At 36.6% G+C, this 19,438-nt stretch overlaps 1 protein-coding gene across 1 annotated transcript in view; it reads left to right on the top strand.

Moving 5' to 3' along the window:
• WDSUB1 (WD repeat, sterile alpha motif and U-box domain containing 1) overlaps positions 1 to 19,438 on the top strand; it is an 87,717-nt gene that overhangs the window by 55,439 nt on the left and 12,840 nt on the right. Inside the window, exon 10 of the mRNA XM_043487586.1 lies at positions 2,388 to 2,528. Within this exon, the coding sequence (XP_043343521.1) occupies positions 2,388 to 2,528 (141 nt within the window). The remainder of the gene's footprint in view (positions 1 to 2,387; positions 2,529 to 19,438) is intronic.

Here is a 19,438-nt window from a genome sequence, read left to right as displayed (position 1 = left end):
TTCACTTCACACCCTCTACTAATAAGCATTCTAAATATTAGCACACATGTATATTACTTTTGACAGGAAAATATATGTATGTTTTTTAGACTATGAAATACCTCTATATTCTTATTACATGTAATATGTTACCCCTTTAAATGAGATGATCACTATCTAATTATAAATGTGTTGTGATGTTTTTAAAAAAAATTATTTTAAAAATCTTCAATTTGGTTTTGGTGAATCCCATAGGAAGGATGTCCCTTAAGATGCAGGCAGTTCCTGGGTTGACTTTTCCCACACTTTCATAGATAACAGTCAGTGAATCCAAATAGATGTAAACAGTTTGTTACTCATGGGACAGCAAGCAGCATGAGCTTCATGCTCAGATTGGTTCCCCTCTGCCCCTAAGTCTTTTGCAGGCAATTTGTGATAGTGTCATAGCTGAGGAACCCTGAATTTATGATCTCCCCACCCAATATGATAAGGGGACTGCTAGCAAAGTAGTCCGAGAAGAAAACATTATCTTTGTAGGTCTTAGAACACAAACCTGCCCTTTGACTAGGAGGGAGACATTAGCTTCCAAGGAAGTTTGCAAACATCCTTGAAAAGATTGCCAGGACATGATGTTGTAAAAGTGTGTTTAAACACTATGTGGAGAATTACCTTCCAATCAGAAAGAAAGTTGATATGGCTTTTTAGGGAAACTATGAGGCATTCTAAAATGTAGTTCTTTTTTTCTACCCATTTACCCACCACCCTTACCCAGAAAAATCCTCTACCTAAAATAGAACTCTCAGCTGATAAAAATACAAACAGCTAAATAACACTACTCTTCCTAAACTTAATTACATTTATCTTCCTGAAACTAAAAATTAATTTTTGAAATGAGATAAAACTACAGATCAATGAAGCATACGTGTACAGTTTTGGACAAACAGATGAGTTTTATTTAATACTTTGTATTAAAAGCTTTGTTTCAGTTCAGTTGCTTAGTTGTGTCTGACACTTTGCAACCCCATGGACTGCAGCACGCCAGGCCTTTCTGTCCATCGCCAACTCCTGGAGTTGATTCAAACTTATGTCCATCAAGTCAGTGATGCCATCCAACCAGCTCATCTTCTGTCATCCCCTTCTCCTCATGCCTTCAATCTTTCCCAGCATCAGGGTCTTGATTTCAAATGAGTCAGTTCTTTGTATCAGGTGGCCAGAGTTATGGAGTTTCAGCTTCAGCATCAGTCCTTCCAATGAATATTCAGGACTGATTGCCTTTAGGATGGACTGGTTGGATCTCCTTGCTGTCCAAGGGATTCTCAAGAGTCTTCTCCAACACCACAGTTCAAAAGCATCAATTCTTCTGCACTCAGCTTTCTTTATAGTCCAGCTCTCACATCTATATGTGACTGCTGGGAGAACCATAGCCTTGACTAGATGGACCTTTGTTGGCTAAGTAATGTCTCTGCTTTTTAATATGCTGTCTAGGTTGGTCATAACTTTTCTTCCAAGGAGCAAGCATCTTTTAATTTCATGGCTCCAGTCACCATCTGCAGCAATTTTGGAGCCCCCCAAAATAGTTACTGTTTCCAGTTTCCCCATCTATTTGCCATGAAGTGATGGGACCAGATGCCATGATCTTAGTTTTCTGAATGTTGAGTTTTAAGCCAACTTTTTTGGTCTCCTCTTTCACTTTCATCAAGAGGCTCTTCAGTTGTTCTTTACTTCCTGCCATAAGGGTGGTGTCATCTGTATATCTGAGGTTACTGATATTTCTCCTGGCAATCTTGATTCCAGCTTGTGCTTCTTCCAGCCCAGCGTTTCTCATGATGTACTCTGCATATAAGTTAAATAAGCAGGGTAACAATATACAGCCTTGATGTACTCCTTTCCGTATTTGGAACCAGTCTGTTGTTCCATGTCCAGTTCTAACTGTTCCTTCCTGACCTGCATACAGATTTCTCAAGAGGCAGGTCAGGTGCTCTGGTATTCCCATTGTATAAGAATCAGCAAATAATAAACCAAGTTTCATAATGTTTAAAAATGTAAGATGGAATTTTTATATTAAACTGAACATCTTTATAAATGATTTTTAGGAAACTTTGTTCTCTAACCTATAATAGCCTTTTCTAATTTTGTCTAGTATATGAGTGTTTGGGCAATCTGAAATTCTTGAGGAGCTTTCAGAATCTAAAGTTACTTAGAATAATCTTTCTATTGCTGAGTTGTTTTAATCACACAGTATTCTGTACTACAAAGATTCATTAAGGAATTTGTAAAGAAAAGGTTCCATCTGGTAAAACAATATTTCTGAAGATTTTTGGTTATAGTAGATAAAAGTTTACTCTGTTGAAGACTTGCATAAAGCTTATAGATAGTTCTCAAGCCCTAACAGAATAATTTCTTTTCAGAATCTCTAGGGCTGCGTAGTAAAGTTCTGAGGAAAATTGAAGAACTGAGGACAAAGGTGAAAACACTTTCTTCTGAAATTCCTGATGAATTTATATGTCCAATAACTAGGGAGCTTATGAAAGAGCCTGTCATCGCATCAGGTATGTGTGATGCTATTGTAAGTTTCAGGGTGTTTATGTACTAAATGAGTAAATAGTGTGGACCACAGAAGTTTGTTTAAATGTGGAAATTTTTCAAAATTATCATTATATTTCTCACAAGTAGTGAGACAAGTAGTTGTTTTGTTTTATTTAATAAAACAAGTAGTTTTATTCTTTTTAAAAATTGCTTAGATCTGAGGTGAACTGTTGAACCCTGTGTATTTCTTTTTTTTTTAATTGGAGTGTAATTGCTTGACAATGTTGTGTTAGTTTCTGCTTTACAACAAAGTGAATCAGCTATATGTATACATATTACATATATCCCCTCCCTCTTGAGCCTCCCTTCACCTCTCTCCAATCCTCCCCCTCTAGGTCATCACAGGTACCAAGTTTAGCTCCCTGTGCTAGACAGCCGCTTCCCACTAGTGGACATGTGTGTGTGTGTGTGTGTGTGTGTGTGTGTTAGTCCTGATCTCTCAGTTCATCCTGCTGTCCCCTTCCTCCCACTGTGTCCACATGTCCATTCTCTTCATCTGCATCTCTTTTCCTGCCCTGCAAATAGTTCATCTATAGCATTTTTTCCTGGATTCCACATTTACATATTAATATACGATACTTGTTTTTCTTTTTCTAACTTACTTCACTCCGTACAACAGACTCTAGGTCCATCTACTTCTCTGCAAATGACCCAATTTCATTCCTTTTTCTGGCTGAATAATATTCCTCTGTGTCTGTGTGTGTGAGAGAGAGAGAGAGATAGACAGACAGACAGACAGACAGACATACCATAACTTCTTTATCCATTCATATATCACTGGACATTCAGGTTGCTTCCACATCCTGGATGTTGTAAATAGTGGTGCAGTTAACACTGAGGTACATGTGTCTTTTTTTTTTACTTTTTTTTTTAAAAACAGTCACCTAACATAAAATTTACAATCTTAATCATATTTAAGGATACAGTTCAGTAGTGTTAAGTATATTCACGTTATTGTGAAACAAACAGATCACCAACACTTTTCATCTTATAAAACTGAAACTCTGTGCCCATGTAAACAACTCCCCTTTTCCCTCTCTCTCCAGCCTCTGGTAACTACCGTTCTACTTTCTGATTCTATGAATTTGACTACTTAGAGAACTCAGATAAAGTTGAATCATACATTTATCTTTTTGTGACTGGCTTAACATAATAACTTCAAAATTTGTCCATGTTGTGGGATTTCCTTTTTGAAGACTAAATAATATTCATGGTGTGTGTATACCACATTTTGTTTATTCATTTATCCACTGATGGAGATTAGGTTTGCTTTCACTTCCTGGCTATGTGAATAGTGCTGTTTTGAATATCAGTGTGCAGATGTCTCTTTGAGACTCTGCATTCAGTTCTTTTGGATATATACCAAGAAGTGAGATGGCTATATCATACAGTAGTTCTGTTTGTGATTTTTTTGAGGAACCTCCATAATGTTTTCCATACTAGTTACATCATTTTACAGTTTTACAGTCTCACCAAACTTTCCACAAGAGTTCAGATTTCTCCATATCCTTAACAACACTTGTTATTTTCTGTTGTTTTTATTGTGAATATTTGTTTTCACAATGTCTCCTTGTGGTTTTTATTTGAATTTCTTAAATGGTTAAAGATGTTAAATATCTTGTCACATGTTTAATGGCATTGGTGTATCATTTTTGGAGAAATGTCTTTTCAGTTCCTTTGGACATTTTTTTTTTTTTTTGGACATTTTTAAAATGGGTTATTTGATTTTTTTATTGTTGACTTGTAGCAGTTCTTTCCATATTCTGGATATTAATCCCTTATCAGCTATATGATTTGTAGAAGTTTATTTCTATTTCCTAGGTTGTCTTTTTTATTTTCCAGTTTATTTTATTGGAGTATAATTGCTTTACAATGTTGTTAGTTTCTGCTATACAACAAAGTGAGTCAGCTATATGTTTACATATATCAGCTCCCTCGCGAACCTCCACCCACCCCATCCTATCTGTCTGGGTCATCTTTCCCTATGCTCCCTATAACTTCTCACTAGCTATCTGTTTTACACATGGTAGTGTATATATGTCAACGCTGCCTTCCCAATTTGTCTCACCCTCTGCTTCCCCCCATGTCGACATATCCATTGTCTCCATCTAGGTCTCTGTTCATGTCCTGCAAATAGGTTCATCTATGTACACTTTTCCTAGATTTCGTATATATGCATTAATATATGATATTTTCCTTTCTGACTTACTTCACTCTGTATGGCATACTCTCAGTCCATCCGTATCTCTACAAATGACCCAATTTCATTCCTTTTTTAAATTTTTTTTTCAATTAATTTTTATTAGTTGGAGGCTAATTACTTTACAGTATTGTAGTGGTTTTTGCCATACGTTGACATGAATCAGCCATGGATTTACATGTGTTCCCAATCCCGATCCCCCCTCCCTCATTCCTTTTTATAGCTGAGTAATAACCATTGTGTGTGTGTGTGTGTGTGTATCACATATTTATCAGTTCACATGTCAATGAACATTTAGATTGCTTCCATCTCCTGGTTTTCCTAAATAGTCCTGCAGTGAACATTGGAGTACATATGTCGTTTTGAATTTTGATTTTCTCAGGGTATATGTTCAGTAGTGGGTTATAGAGTCATATGGTAATTATATTTTCAGTTTTTTAAGAAACCTCCAAACTGTTCTCCATAGTGGCTGTATCAATTTTTATATTTCCACCAACAGTGCAAGAGGGTTCCCTTTTATCCACATCCATTTCAGCATTTATTGTTTGTAGATTTTATGATAATGTCCATTCTGACCAGTGATAAATCATTGTAGTTTTGATCTGCATTTCTCTAATAACTAGTGATGCTGAGCATCTTTTCCTGGGTTTGTTGGCCATCTGTCTTTGATTTTGCCATCAAATCTGAATGAGAGTATTGCTGGATAGAATATGCTTGGTTGTAGGTTCTTCCCTTTCATCACTTTAAATATCATGCCATTCCCTTCTGACTTGTAGGGTTTTTGTTGAGAAATCAAGTGATAGCCTGTTGGGAGTTCCCTTGTATGTTGTCATTCCCCCTCCCCCCCGCCATGTTGCTTTTAATATTTTATCTTTGTCTTTAATTTTGTCAGCTTGATTACTATGTGTCTCGGTGTGTTCCTCCTTGGGTTTTTTCTGCCTTGGATTCTCTGTGCCTCGTGGACTTGGTTGACTATTTCCTTTCCAGTGTTTGGGAATTTTTCAGCTATCTCATCAAATATTATCTCAGGTCCTTTCTCTCTTTCTCCTCCTTCTGCCTCAGTTACTCTGTTACTAATTCCTTCTAGTGTATTATTCATCTCTGTTTGTTCTTTAGTTCTTCTAGGTTTTGGTAAACATTTCTTGTATCTTCTCCATTGTTTTCCCGAGATCCTGGACCATCTTCACTATCATTATTCAAAATTCTTTGTCTGGAAGGTTACCTATCTCTACTTCATTTAATTGTGTATAGTCTGAAGCCAGGAAGGTTGATTCCTCCAGCTCCATTTTTCTTTCTCAAGATTGCTTTGGCTAATTGGTGTCTTTTTGTTTCCATACAAATTATAGAAATTTTTGTACTAGTTCTGTGAAAAATGCCCTTGGTAATGTGATGAGGATTGCATTAAATCTGTGGATTGTTTAGGGTAGTCTAGTCATTTTTACAATATTGATTCTTTCAATCCAAGAACATATTATATCTCTCTGTGTTATCTTTGATTTCCTTCATCAGTGTCTTAACAGTTTTCTGCATACAGGCTTTTGTCTCCATAGGTAGGTTTATTATTCCTAGGTATTTTATTCCTTTTGTTGCAGTGGTAAGTGGGATTGTTTCCTTAATTTCTCTTTCTTATTTTTTTTTTGTTAGTTTATAGGAATTCAAGGGATTTCTGTGTGTTGATTTTGTATCCTGTGACTTTACTAAATTCACTGAATGGCTCTAGTAATTTTCAGATTTTATCTTTAGTGTTTTCTATGTATAGTATCATGTTGTCTGCAGACAGTGACAGTTTTACTTCTTTTTCAATCTGGATTCCTTTCATTTCTTTTTCTTTTCTGATTGCTATGGCTAGGACTTCCAAACTACATTGAATAATAGTGGTGAGAATGCACACCCTTGTCTTATTAGACCTTAGAGGAAGTACTTTCAGTTTTTCACCATTGAGAATAATATTTGTTGTGGGTTTGTTTTATATGGCCTTTATTGTGTTGAGGTAGGTTCCTTCAGAAGAGTTTTTTTTTTTTTTTTCATAAATAGGTGATGAAGTCTGTCAAAAGCTTCCTCTGCATTTATTAAGATTATCATATGATTTTTATCTTTCAACTTGGTAATGTGGTGTATCACATTGATTTGTGTATATTGAAGAATCTTTGCATCCTTGGGATAAACTTGATCATAATGTATGATCCTTTTTGTGTTATTGGATTCTGTTTGCTAGTACTTTTTGAGGATTTTTGTGTCTGTGTTCATCAGTGTCACTGGTCTGTAATTTTCTTTTTTATATCTTTGTTTAATTTTGGTATCAGGGGATGGTGGCCTCATAGAATGAGTTTGGGAGCATTCCTCCCTCTGCAATTTTTTGGAAGTGTTTAAGAAGGATAGGTGCTAACTGGTCTCTGATAAAAGTTTGATAGAATTCACCTGTGACGCCATCTGGTCCTGGACTTTTGTTTGTTGGAGGATTTTTAATTGTTGTCTCAATGTTATTACTTGTGGTTAGTCCACTGATATTTTCTGTTTCTTCATGGTTCAGTCTTGGTGGGTTATACCTTTCTAAGAATTTGTCGATTTCTTCTGGGTTGTCCATATTATTTGCATGCAGTTGCTTTTAGTAGTCTCTTAATGATCCTTTGTATTTCTATAGTGTCAGCTGTAGCTTCTCCTTTTTCATGTTTAATATTATTGATTTGAACCTTCTTCCTTTTTTTCTTGATGAGTTTGGCTAAAGGTTTATCAATTTAATCTTCTCAAAAAAATCAGCTTTAGTGTTTTTGATCTTTGCCGCTGTTTTCTTCGTTTCTGTTTCATTTATTCTCTAATCTAACTGTGGAGTTTTTCAGGTCTTCTTTCTCTAGTTGTTTCACATGTAAGATTAGATTGCTTATTGTAGATTTTTCTTGTTTTTTGAGGTGATAGTTGGTTGTGTCTATGTTGTCATTTGTTGCTATCTATTTTTTAAAATTTCCTCTTTGATTTCTTCTCTGACTTTTTGAGTAGTACTAAACAAATGTGTTTGTGTTTTTTGTAGTTTTTTAAAAATTTTTCCTGTAATTGATTTCCAGTCTCATAGTGTTGTGGTAAAAAAAAGATCCTTGATATAATTCCAGTTTTCTTAAGTTTACTGAGGCTTCATTTGTGACCCAAGATGTGATCTATCCTGGAGTTCCATGTACACTTGAAAGTGTTCAAGCACTTGATGTTCAAGCTGGTTTTAGAAAAGGCAGAGGAACCAGAGATCAAATTGCCAACATCTGATGGATCATCGAAAAAGCAAGAGAGTTCCAGAAAAACATCTGCTTCTGCTTTATTGACTATGCCAAAGCCTTTGACTGTGTGGATCATAATAAACTGTGGAAAACTCTGAAAGAGATGGGAATACCAGACCACCTAAGCTGCCTCTTAAGAAACCTGTGTGCAGGTCAGGAAACAAGAGAGTTAGAACTGGACATGGAACAACAGATGGTTCCAAATAGGAAAAGGAGTACATCAAGGCTGTATATTGTCACCCTACTTATTTAACTTATATGCAGAGTACATTATGAGAAATGCTGGGCTGGAGGAAGCACAAGCTGGAATCAGTATTGCCAGAAGAAATATCAGTAACCTTAGATATGCAGATGATACCACCCTTATGGCAGAAAGTGAAGAAGAACTAAAGAGCCTCTTGATGAAGGTGAAAGAGGAGGGTGAAAAAGTTGGCATAAAGCTCAACATTCAGAAAACTAAGATCATGGCATCTGGTCCCATCACTTCATGGCAAATAGATGGGGAAACAGTGTCAGACTTTATTTTGGGGGGCTCCAAAATCACTGCAGATGGTGATTGAAGCCATGAAATTAACAGACGCTTACTCCTTAAAAGGAAAGTTATGACCAACCTAGACAGCATATTGAAAAGCAGAGACATTACTTTGCCAACAAAGGTCCATCTAGTCAAGGCTGTGGATTTTCCAGTAGTCACGTATGGATGTGAGAGCTGAACTATAAAGAAAGCTGAGCACCAAAAATGCTTTTGAACTGTGGTGTTGAAAAAGACTCTTGAGAGTCCCTTGGACAGCAAGGAGATCCAATCAGTCCATCCTAAAGGAGATCAGTCCTGGGTTTTCATTGGAAGGACTGATGTTGGAGCTGAAACTCCAATCCTTTGGCCACCTGATGGGAGGAGCTGACTCATTGGAAAAGACCCTGATGCTGGGAAAGATTGAGGGCAGGAGGAGAAGGGGACGACGGATGATGAGATGGTAGGAGGACATCACTGACTCAATGGACGTGAATTTGGGTGGACTCTGGGATTTGGTGTTGGACAGGGAGGCCTGGCGTGCTGCGATTCATGGGGTCTCAAAGAGTCGGACACGATTGAGTGACTGAACTGAACTGAGGTTATAGTGAATTGCTATAAACTTCCCTCTTTGCAATGCTTGTGCTGTGTCCCATAGGTTTTAGATGCTGTGTTTATGTTGTCATGTGTTGCTATCTATTTTTTTTAATTTCCTTTTTGATTTCTTCTCTGACTTTTTGAGTATTTAGTACTAAACAAACATGTTTGTGTTTTTTGTAGTTTTTTTTTTTTTTACTTTTCCTGTAATTGATTTCCAATCTCATAGTGTTGTGGTAAAAAAAAAAAAAAGATGCTTGGTATAATTCCAATTTTCTTAAGTTTACTGAGGCTTCATTTGTGACCCAAGATGTGATCTATCCTGGAGAATGTTCCATGTGCACTTGAGAAGAAAGTGTATTCTGCTGGTTTTGGATGGAATGTCCTATAAATATCAATTATGTCTATCTGATCTAATGTTTCATTTAAGGCTTGTTTTTCCTTATTAATTTTCTGTCTGGATGATCTGTCCATTGGTGAAAATGGAGTGTTAAAGTACCCCACTATTACGGGGTTACTGTTAATTTCCCCTTTTATGGCTGTTAACATTTGCCTTTTGTTTTCAGCTGCTCCTGTGTTGGGTTCATAATATTTAAAATTGTTATGTTTTCTTCTTGGATTGATCCCTTGATCATTATGTAGTGTCCTTCCTTCTTTTAGTAGTCTTTAAAGTCTGTTTTTTCTGATACGAGTATTGCTACTCTAGCTTTATTTTGATTTCCATTTGCATGTAATGTCTGTTTCCATCACCTCACTTCCAATCTGTATGTGTCCCTAGATCTGAAGTGGGTCTCTTGTAGACAGCATATATAAGGGTCTTGTTTTTGTATCCATTCAACCATTTTGTATCTTTTGGTTGGAGCATGTAATTCAGATCCATTTAAGGTAATGATTGATATGTATGTTCCTATTGCCATTTTCTTAATTGTTTTGGGTTTATTTTTGTAGGTCTTTTTCTTGTTTTGCACTTAGAGAAGTTCATTTGGCGTTTGTTTTAAAGCTGGTTGATGGTGCTGAACTCTCTTAGCTTTTGTTTGTCTGTAAAACTTTTGATTTCTCTGTTCTGTTCTGGGTAGAGTATTCCTGATTGTCGGTCTTCCCTTTCATCACTTTACATATACCCTCGCAGAGTATTCTGACCTACACAATTTCTGGTGAAAAATCGGCTGATAACCTTATGGGGATTCCCTTGTATGTTGTTTGTTGCTTTTCCCTTGCTGCTTTTAATATTTTTTCTTTGAATGTAATTTTTGTTAGTTTGATTACTATGTCTCCGCATGTTTCTCCTTGGGTTTATCCTATGTGGGAAACTCTGTGCTTCCTGAACTTGAGTAACTATTTCCTTTCCCATGTTAGCTAAGTTTTTTACTATAATCCTTCAAATATTTTCTCAGAGCCTTTATCTTTCTCTTTTTCTTCTGAGACCCCTATGAAACAAATGTTAGTGCATTTAATGTTGTCCCAGAGGCCTCTGAGACTGTCCTCATTTCATTCTTTTTTCTTTATTCTGCTCCTCAGTAGTTATTACCATGATTCTATTTTCAGGCTCACTCATTTGTTCTGCTTCGGTTATTCTATTGATTCGTTCTGGCATATTTTCCATTTCAGTTTTTGTGTTGTTCATCACTATCTGTCTGTCCTTTAGTTCTTCTCAGTTCAGTTCAGTTGCTCAGTCATGTCTGACTGTTTGCGACCCCATGAATCACAGCACGCCAGGCCTCCCTGTCTATCACCAACTCCCAGAGTTTACTCACTCATGTCCATTGAGTTGATGATGCCATCCAGCCATCTCATCCACTGTTGTCCCCTTCTCCTCCTGCCCCCAATCCTTCCCAGCATCAGGGTCTTTTCCAATGAGTCAACTCATTTGTTCTTCTAGGTCCTTGTTAAACATTTCTTCTGTTTGCTTGATTCATGCCCCCATTCTATTTCTGAGGTTTTGGATCATCTTTACTATCAGTACTCTGAATTCCTTTTCAGGTAGGTGGCCTATTTCCTCTTCATTAATTTGGTCTTTGGTTATTACCTTGCTCCTTCATCTGTACAATATTTTTGGATGTCTCTCTTTTTTTTTTGATGGGGGTGTGGTCTGTATTTCTGTCTTGCTCATTGTTTGGCCTAAGGCATCCAGCACTGGAGTTTGCAGGCAGCTGGGTGGAACCAGGTCTTGGTACCAAGATGAGGACCTCTGGGGGATCTCTTGCTGGTTAATATTCTCTGGGGTCTGAAGTTCTATGTTAGTATAGTGGTTGAATTTGGGCTCCTGCCACAGGAGCTCAGGCCCAATTCTGGCCTGAGAGCCAAGACGCTGGTTACTCCGGGATTCTGCCCATCTCCTTAGGTGTTCAAAGTCCCCCACCAGCACCTTGTAGGTGCCCTAGTTGTGATGAGATGCAAACTCTGCATCCTCCTACTCTGGCATCTTGAAGGAAGTACCTGTTTGAACCTTTGGGGTGAGGTGCCATTACTCTGTGACCCTAACTAGAGGGGATTAATGAGTCCCTAGAGCATTAGAGATTAAGTTGTAGGTGTTGTGAGCCAAGTCCTTACAGAGTCTGAAGGGAGAAACCTTTGCACTGGGGCAGCTGGGTGTCTCTCATCCCAGGGCTCCTTGCAAACATTATATTTCTTAATGAATAAAATTAGATAGAGCAGGTTTGGATAAGATTAGAGAAAAAGGAATATGTTTTACAGACTTAACTGAAACTTGTGAAATATGTTTTGTTACTGGAATGTAACATCAAAATATTGTTTTCTGAGAGAGCTTCTAGAGATCTGTTATTTATCTATCATGAATTTAAAAACCTTTACAGAAATAAGAATTTAGAGATCATAAAGTTACATCTTTCTGCGTGGTTTCCTAGTCTTTGTCAATAAACACAGACATACATACTGTATGTAATTATAACCAGCAGATCTGTATTAAGTTGTGCTTTCATTTTTGTTTGACTATTCTGAATATTGACTTAGTCTACATAATTTTCATTTTAAATACTTTGTTCCATTATGGCTTAGTGCCACAATTTAACTCTTCTGCTATTTGTTGTATGTATATGTTTGAGAAGCTTTATATTGTGAATAGCCGTGCACTTCTCGGGCTTCCTGGGTGGCTCAGATATAAAGAATCCTCCTGCAGTGTGGGAGATTTGGGTTCGATCCCTGGGTTGGGAAGAACCTCTGGAGAAGGGATGGCAACCTACTCCAGTATTGCCTGGTGAATGCCCATGGACAGAGGAGCCTGGCGGGCTACAGTCCATGGGGTCACAAAGAGTCCGACACGATTAAATGATTAAGTACAGCACAGCTGTCTTGGTAGTCCTTTCATTGTGTTACCAATTATTTAGTAGTGTTTTCATGGCATGTATGCCCCAAAGCAGAGTTAACCTATCAGAGAATATTTTATAATCATTAAAAAGAACAGTTTTGATAGTTCTTGTCAGATTTGTTATTAGATTGTTTCCTAGAAAACAAATTTTAGAAGGCCACCAGAAATGTATTTAAGTGTACCTGTTTTTCCAGTTTTTGTGCTCATTGAGTTTTAGAACTCATTTATTTTTGTAAATTAAATAGTTGTTTGAAACCGTACTCTTATTGCTAGGGAGGCAGTACTTTTTTCTACATGAGAGGTTACCATTTAAATATGATTTGGTAAACAATATAAATTACCTTAGGGACTTAAATATTGCCCTTATATTTTTTGTCTGCATTATTAGTGAAACTAATCACATGGAATCTTACTTTGTTAGTATCATTTTAATATATTTGATGGCTTCTACTTGCTCTGAACTTTTGTAGGCAGAAGCATTTTTATTTATACAAGTGTAAACATTTTCTTCTAGTTTTTAAAAAATGCTTAGTTCTCTTGCATTTGGGACTTTATGTTTGCGCTGAGGTATGATTGAACCAGAGCATGTCTTTCTGTTTTCTGCAGATACTATCTTTTAATTGTAAAATATCCTCATTGGATTAAACATTTTTAAATACGGGTATTTGTATATAAAGTGAGCCATCTCATCCATCTGGTCTGATGTCCCAGGTACGAAAGACAAGAACTAATACCAGTTCAGCATATAATTCTAGATATTTTTTGTGTATTCTTAAATTTAATTTTAAATACCAATATAATCAATATATTTTTACACAACTGGGCTTATACACTTTATACTGTTCTCTATCACATCTTTTTTCTTTTGTTGCTGAAATGTTCATGAACATTTGCCTACTTCTCAGTATGTAGTCATCCCTAAATGCTGTTTTAATTTTTCTTGATTTAGTTCCCACGGTAAGAGGAAGGCATAATGTTATCTATTGATACTTTACTCTTTTTAAAGACTGACTAGTATTCGGGTGTATTAGTGTCCTCTATTTCATTCCCTGTTGATTCTTTATTACTATAAACTGTGTTAGGGAACAACATTATTTAAACTTATCTTGTCCCCTTAGTTTTAATGTGAATGTTTCTGTTGAAATAAATTACCTAAAACTTCAATTACTAAAGAAGGATACTGACAAATTATCCTCTCAACATCATATTTCCCATATCTTTGCTTGTACTGAGTATTAGCAATCTTTTAAACTTTCTCATTCTAATAAGTGAAACGTAATCTCAGTTTGTGTTTCTTTGTATTATATTGAATTTGAACATTTTAAATGTTTTTAGTCATTTATAATTTCTTATGTGACTTTCTTTCATGAGCATTTAATTCAAATTTAGTTCCATTATTTTTCATTTTTATTATTTAATAAGAAATATTCTTATGGGAGGCAGTATGATCTAATAGTTGAGCACATGCACTGAAGATCCAGACTGCCTGGATCTAAATTTAGTTCATTACTTTACTAGCTGAGTTACCTCATGGAGGACTATATATTTTCCGTATGTACAAAATAGGATGCTGGAACTTAATCTCATGAATTCTTATAAGCATCAAATGAGTTAATGCATGTTAAGTACTACAAGACCAGCACTCAATCAACGTCAGGAGGTTTGAGCAAAACTCCGGGCGATGGTGAAGGATGGGAAGTCTGACTTGCTGCAGTCCATGGGGTCGCAAAGAGTCGGACACGAATGAGCAACTGAACAACAAGAAGAATGAAATTTTCTATGAGCATAGTAATCGTTGTATTTTTTTGGCTTTAGTATATCAGAACCTTTATTTGCAATTGAAAGAAACTCAATTTGAATTAGGTTAAGCAGAAATGGTAATTAATTTATTAAAAAGTTATTGTGAGTGTGTCTCATGAAACACTTGCACCAGAGACTTGAATATAGTCATGGTACTGTTTCTTATCTATTCAGAGGCTTCTGAATATTCACCTTCTGTGATATTTAGTAATACCTTTTCCATGTGGTAGAAAAACAAGAACACCAGTAGGTCCCAAATTTTACGTTTTACAATTTCAGCAATTGTAAAATTGCAGAGAGAGACCATTCTGACATTTCTTTCTAGTGTCAACTCCAAAAATCCCTGAGGCTTCAAATCTGAGCAAAGAGCCTATCCCAGTGGTAGTCTCTTCAGGAATGAGGTGTGGTACTGAGATTTATCTAACTATGGAAAGTAAGATTTTATATCAGTGGGGGCACATCATATGGAGGATAGTGGTGGAGGGACAGTTTCCAAAAAAGGGGTACAAAACAAATAATAAATATTCCTAGTTACTTTATTTTTGATGAAGATTTAAAAAAAATTTTATTGAGATATAGTTGCTTTTTCTTCTGTAGAGTGAAATCAATCAGCTATACATACACATACATCCACTGCCTTTTGGACTTTCTTCTGATTCAGGTCATCACAGAGCCTTATGTGTGAGTTCCCTCTGCTCTACAGTGTGTTCTCATGAGTATGGCTGAGTTTCTTTGTTTTTACAGTATCAATAGTGTATATGTGTCAATCCCAATCTCCCAATTCTTCCCACCACCCCTTTGCCCCTTGGTATCCCTATTTTTGTTCTCTACATCTGTGTCTATTTCTACCTTGCAAGTAAGATTATCTGTACCATTTTTCTAGACTCTATATATGTGTTAATTTATGATATTTGTTTTTCTCTTTCTGACTTCACTCTGTGTGATATTCTTTAGGTCCCTCCATGTCTCTACAAATGACTCAATTTTGTTACTTTTTATGGCTGAGTAATATTCCATTGTATATATATACACCAAATCTTATTTATCCATTCCTCTGTTCATGGACATTTAGGTTACTTCCACATCCTGGCTGTTGTAAGCAGTGCTGATATGAACACTGGGATGCATATATCTTTTTGAATTATGATTTTCTCTGCGTATATGCCCAGTAGTGAGATGCCTGGGTCATACAGGAGTTCTTTTTATAGATTTTAAGAAAACTTTTTTGTACTGTTTTCCATAGTGGCTGTATCAGTTTACACTCCCACCAGCAGTGCATGAGGGTTCCCTTTTCTTCATACTTTCTCCAGTGTTTGTTGTGTGTAGATTTTTTTTTTTAACAATGATTTATTTATTTATTCAGTTTGGTCCATGCTGGGTCTTTGTCGCTATTCAGGCTTTTCTCTAATTGCGATGAGTGGGGGGAAGGGGCTACTGTAGTTTTGGAGCATGGGCTTCTCATTACGGTGGCTTCTCTTGTTGCAGAGCACAGGCTCTAGGATGCGCAGGCCTCCATAGTTACAGCGAGTAGGCTCAGTAGTCATGGCTCTTGGGCTCTAGAGCACAGGTTCAATCACTAACTGTGGCACATGGACTTGGTTGCCCAGTGGCATGTGGGATTTTCTAGGATAGGGATTGAACCCTTGTCTCCTGCATCTTCAGGCAGATTCATTACCACTGACACACCAGGGAAGCCCTGTAGATTTATTTTTGATGCTGGTCACTCTGACTGGTGTGAGGTGATACCTCCTAGTAGTTTTAATTTGCATTTCTCTAATAATGAGTGGTGGTGAACATCTTTGCATGTGGTTGGTGGTCTTGTGTATGTCTTCTTTGGAGAAATGTTTCTTTTGGTGTTTTATGCCCATTTTTTGATTGGATTGTTTATTGATTTGATATTGAGTTGCATGAGCTGCTTGTATATCTTGTGGAGAGTAATCCTTTGACAGTTGCTTCATTTGCTATTATTTTCTCCCATTCAGGAGGTTGTCTTTTTGTCATCTTTATGGTTTCCATTGCTACATTTAATTAGATACAATTGTTTTTTTTTTTATTTCCATTACACTAGGAGGTGGCCCAAAGAGGATCATGCTTTGATTTATGTCAAAGAGTATTCTTCCTATGTTTTCCTCTGAGAGTTTTAGTGTCTCGCCTTGCATTCAGATCTTTAATCCATTTTGAATTTATTTTTGTGTATATTGTTAGAGAGTGGTCTGATTTCATTCTTTTACATGTAGCTGCCTAGTTTCCCCAACATTATTTATTGACAAGACTGTCTTTTCTTCATTGTATATTTGACTCCTTTATCATAGATTAGGGGACCACAGGTGTGTGGGTTCATCTCTGGGCTTCTATCCGGTTCCATTGGTCTATAGATCTGTTTTTGTGACAGTACCATCCTGTCTTGATTACTGTAGCTTTGTAGTATAGTCTGAGGTCAGGAAGCCTGATTCCTCCAACACCATTTTTCTTTCTCAAGATTGCTGTGGTTATTTCAGGTCTTTCATATTTCCATACAGATTGTAAAATTTTTTATTTTAGTTTTGTGGAAAATACACTTGGTAATTTGATAGGGATTACATTGCATCTGTACATTGCTTTGGGTAGTATAGTCATTTCCACAATATTGATCCTTCCAATTGAAGATCATAGTATATCTCTCCATCTGTTTGTGTCTTTGATTTCTGTCATCTGTGTCTTAGAGTTTTCTGTATACAGGTCTTTTCACTCCTTTGGTAGGCTTATTCCTATGTATTTTTTAATATTATTATTTTTTAATTGGAGCATAATTGCCTTACAGTGTTGTTAGTTTCTGCTGTACAACAGTGTGACTCAGCTGTAAGTGTACCTATATCTGCTCCCTCTTGAGCCCCTATTTTACCCCCACCATCCCAGCCTACTGGATCATCACAGAGCACCCAGCTAAGCTGCTGGTGTAACATAGCAGCTTCCCACTAGCTATTTATTTTATAAATGGTAGTATATGTGTCAGTGCTGCTCTCGCAGTTCATCCCACCCTCTCCTTCCCTGCTGTGTCCACAAGTCCATTCTCTGTGTCTGCATCGCTATTCTTTTACCCTACAAATAGGTTCATTAGGACCATTTTTCTAGAATACACACATAAGTGTTAATATGCACAATTTTTGGCTTGACTTTACTCTCTGACTGATTCTAGATTCATGCACATCACTATACAAATGACCCAGTTTCTTTCCTTTTTATGGCCACAGAGTGATATTCCATGGTATATATGTACCACAAGTTCTTTATCCATTCATCTGTCAGTGGACATCTAGTTTGCTTCTGTGTCCTGGCTGTTGTAAATAGTGCTACAGGGACCATTGGGTACATACAGTGGGATTGCTGGGTCCATTTGATAGTTTTTATTTATTTATTTTTTTTTTTTAAGGAAAGTCCATACTGTTCTCCTTAGTGGCTGTATCAGTTTACATTCCCACCAACAGTGCAAGAGGTTTCCCTTTTCTCCACATCCTCTCCAGCATTTATTTTTTGTAGATTTGATGATAGCCATTCCTATCAGTGTGAGGTGATCATTCATTGTAGTTTTGATATGCATTTCTCTAATAATGAGTGATGTTGAGCATCTTATCATGTGTTTGGTGGTCTTCTGTATGTTTTCTTTGGAGAAATGTCTGTTTAAGTCTTCTGCCCATTTTTTGATTGGGTTGCATGTTTATCTGGTATTGAGCTGTATAAGCTCCTTGCATATTTTGGAGATTAATCCTTTGTCAGTTGCTTCATTTGCAAATATTTTCTCCCATTTGAGAGTTGTCCTTTTATCTTGCTAATGATTACTTTTGGTGTGCAAAAGCTTTTAAGTTTAATTAGGTCCCATTTGTTTATCTTTGTATTTATTTCTATTACTTTAGGAAGTGGATCAAAGAAGATCTTGCTGCAATTTATTTCAGAGTGTTCTGCCTATATTTTCCTCGAGGAGTTTTATATTTTCTGGTCTTATATTTAGGTCTTTAACCCATTTTGTGTTTATCTTTGTGTATGGTGTTGCATAGTGTTCTAATTTCATTCTTTCACATATGGCTGTTCAGCTTTTCCAACACCACTTACTGAGGAGGATTTCTTTTCTCCATTGTATGTTCTTTCCTCCTTTGTCAAATTTAAGATGCCCATAGGTGCGTGAGTTTATCTCTGGGCTTTCCATCTTGTTCCAATGATCTGTGTTTCTATTTTTGTGCCAGTACCATACTCTCTGGTGACTGTTGTTTTGTAGTATAGTCTGAAGTCAGGAAGGTTGATTCCTCCAGCTCCATTTTTCCTTCTCAAGGTTGCTTTAGGTATTCATGGTCTTTTTGTTTCCATACAAATTGTAAAAATTTTTGTTCTAGTTTTGTGAAAAATGCCCTTGGTAATTCAATAGGGATTGCATTTAACCTGCAGATTGCTTAGGGTAGTCATTTTCACAGTATTGATTCTTTCGATCCAAGAACATAGTATTACACTCTCTATTTGTGTCATCTTTGATTTCTTTCATCAGTGTCTTATTTTCTGCATACATGTCTTTTGTCTCCATGGGTAGGTTTATTCCCAGATATTTTATTCTTTTTGCACTGGTGAGTGGGACTGTTTCCTTAATTTCTCTTTCTGATTTTTTATTGTTTGTGTATCAGAATGCAAGGGATTTCTATATATTAATTTTGTATCCTGCAACTTTCCTAAATTTTCTATGTACAGTATTGGGCTTCCCTGGTGGCTCAGTTAAAAAAAAAATCTGCCTGGAATGCAGGTGACCCAAGTTTGACCCCTGTATTGGGAAGATCCCCTGGAGAAGGGAATGGCTACCCACTCCAGTATTCTTGCCTGGAGAATTCCATGGACAGAGAGAACAGGCAGGCATAGTATGCTGCAAACAGTCAAGAGTTTTATTTCTTTTCCAATCTAGATTCCTGTTATGTTTCTTCTTTGCTTGCCTGACTAGGACTTCCAACACTATGTTTAATAATAGTGGCAAGAGTGGGCACCCTTTCTTGTTCCTGATCTTAGAGGAAATGCTTTCAATTTTCACCATTGAGTGGCCTTTATTATGTTGAGTTAGGTTCCTTCTATGCCTAATTTCTGGGGAGTTTTTTTTTATCATATATAGTTGTTGAATTTTGATGAAAGCTTTTCCTGCATCTGTTGCGATTACCATATAGTTTTTA

Source organism: Cervus canadensis, chromosome 15 (genome assembly GCF_019320065.1).
Source record: "Cervus canadensis isolate Bull #8, Minnesota chromosome 15, ASM1932006v1, whole genome shotgun sequence".
NCBI classification, from domain to species: Eukaryota; Metazoa; Chordata; class Mammalia; order Artiodactyla; family Cervidae; genus Cervus; species Cervus canadensis.
This window is presented reverse-complemented; position numbering and strand designations above follow the sequence as displayed.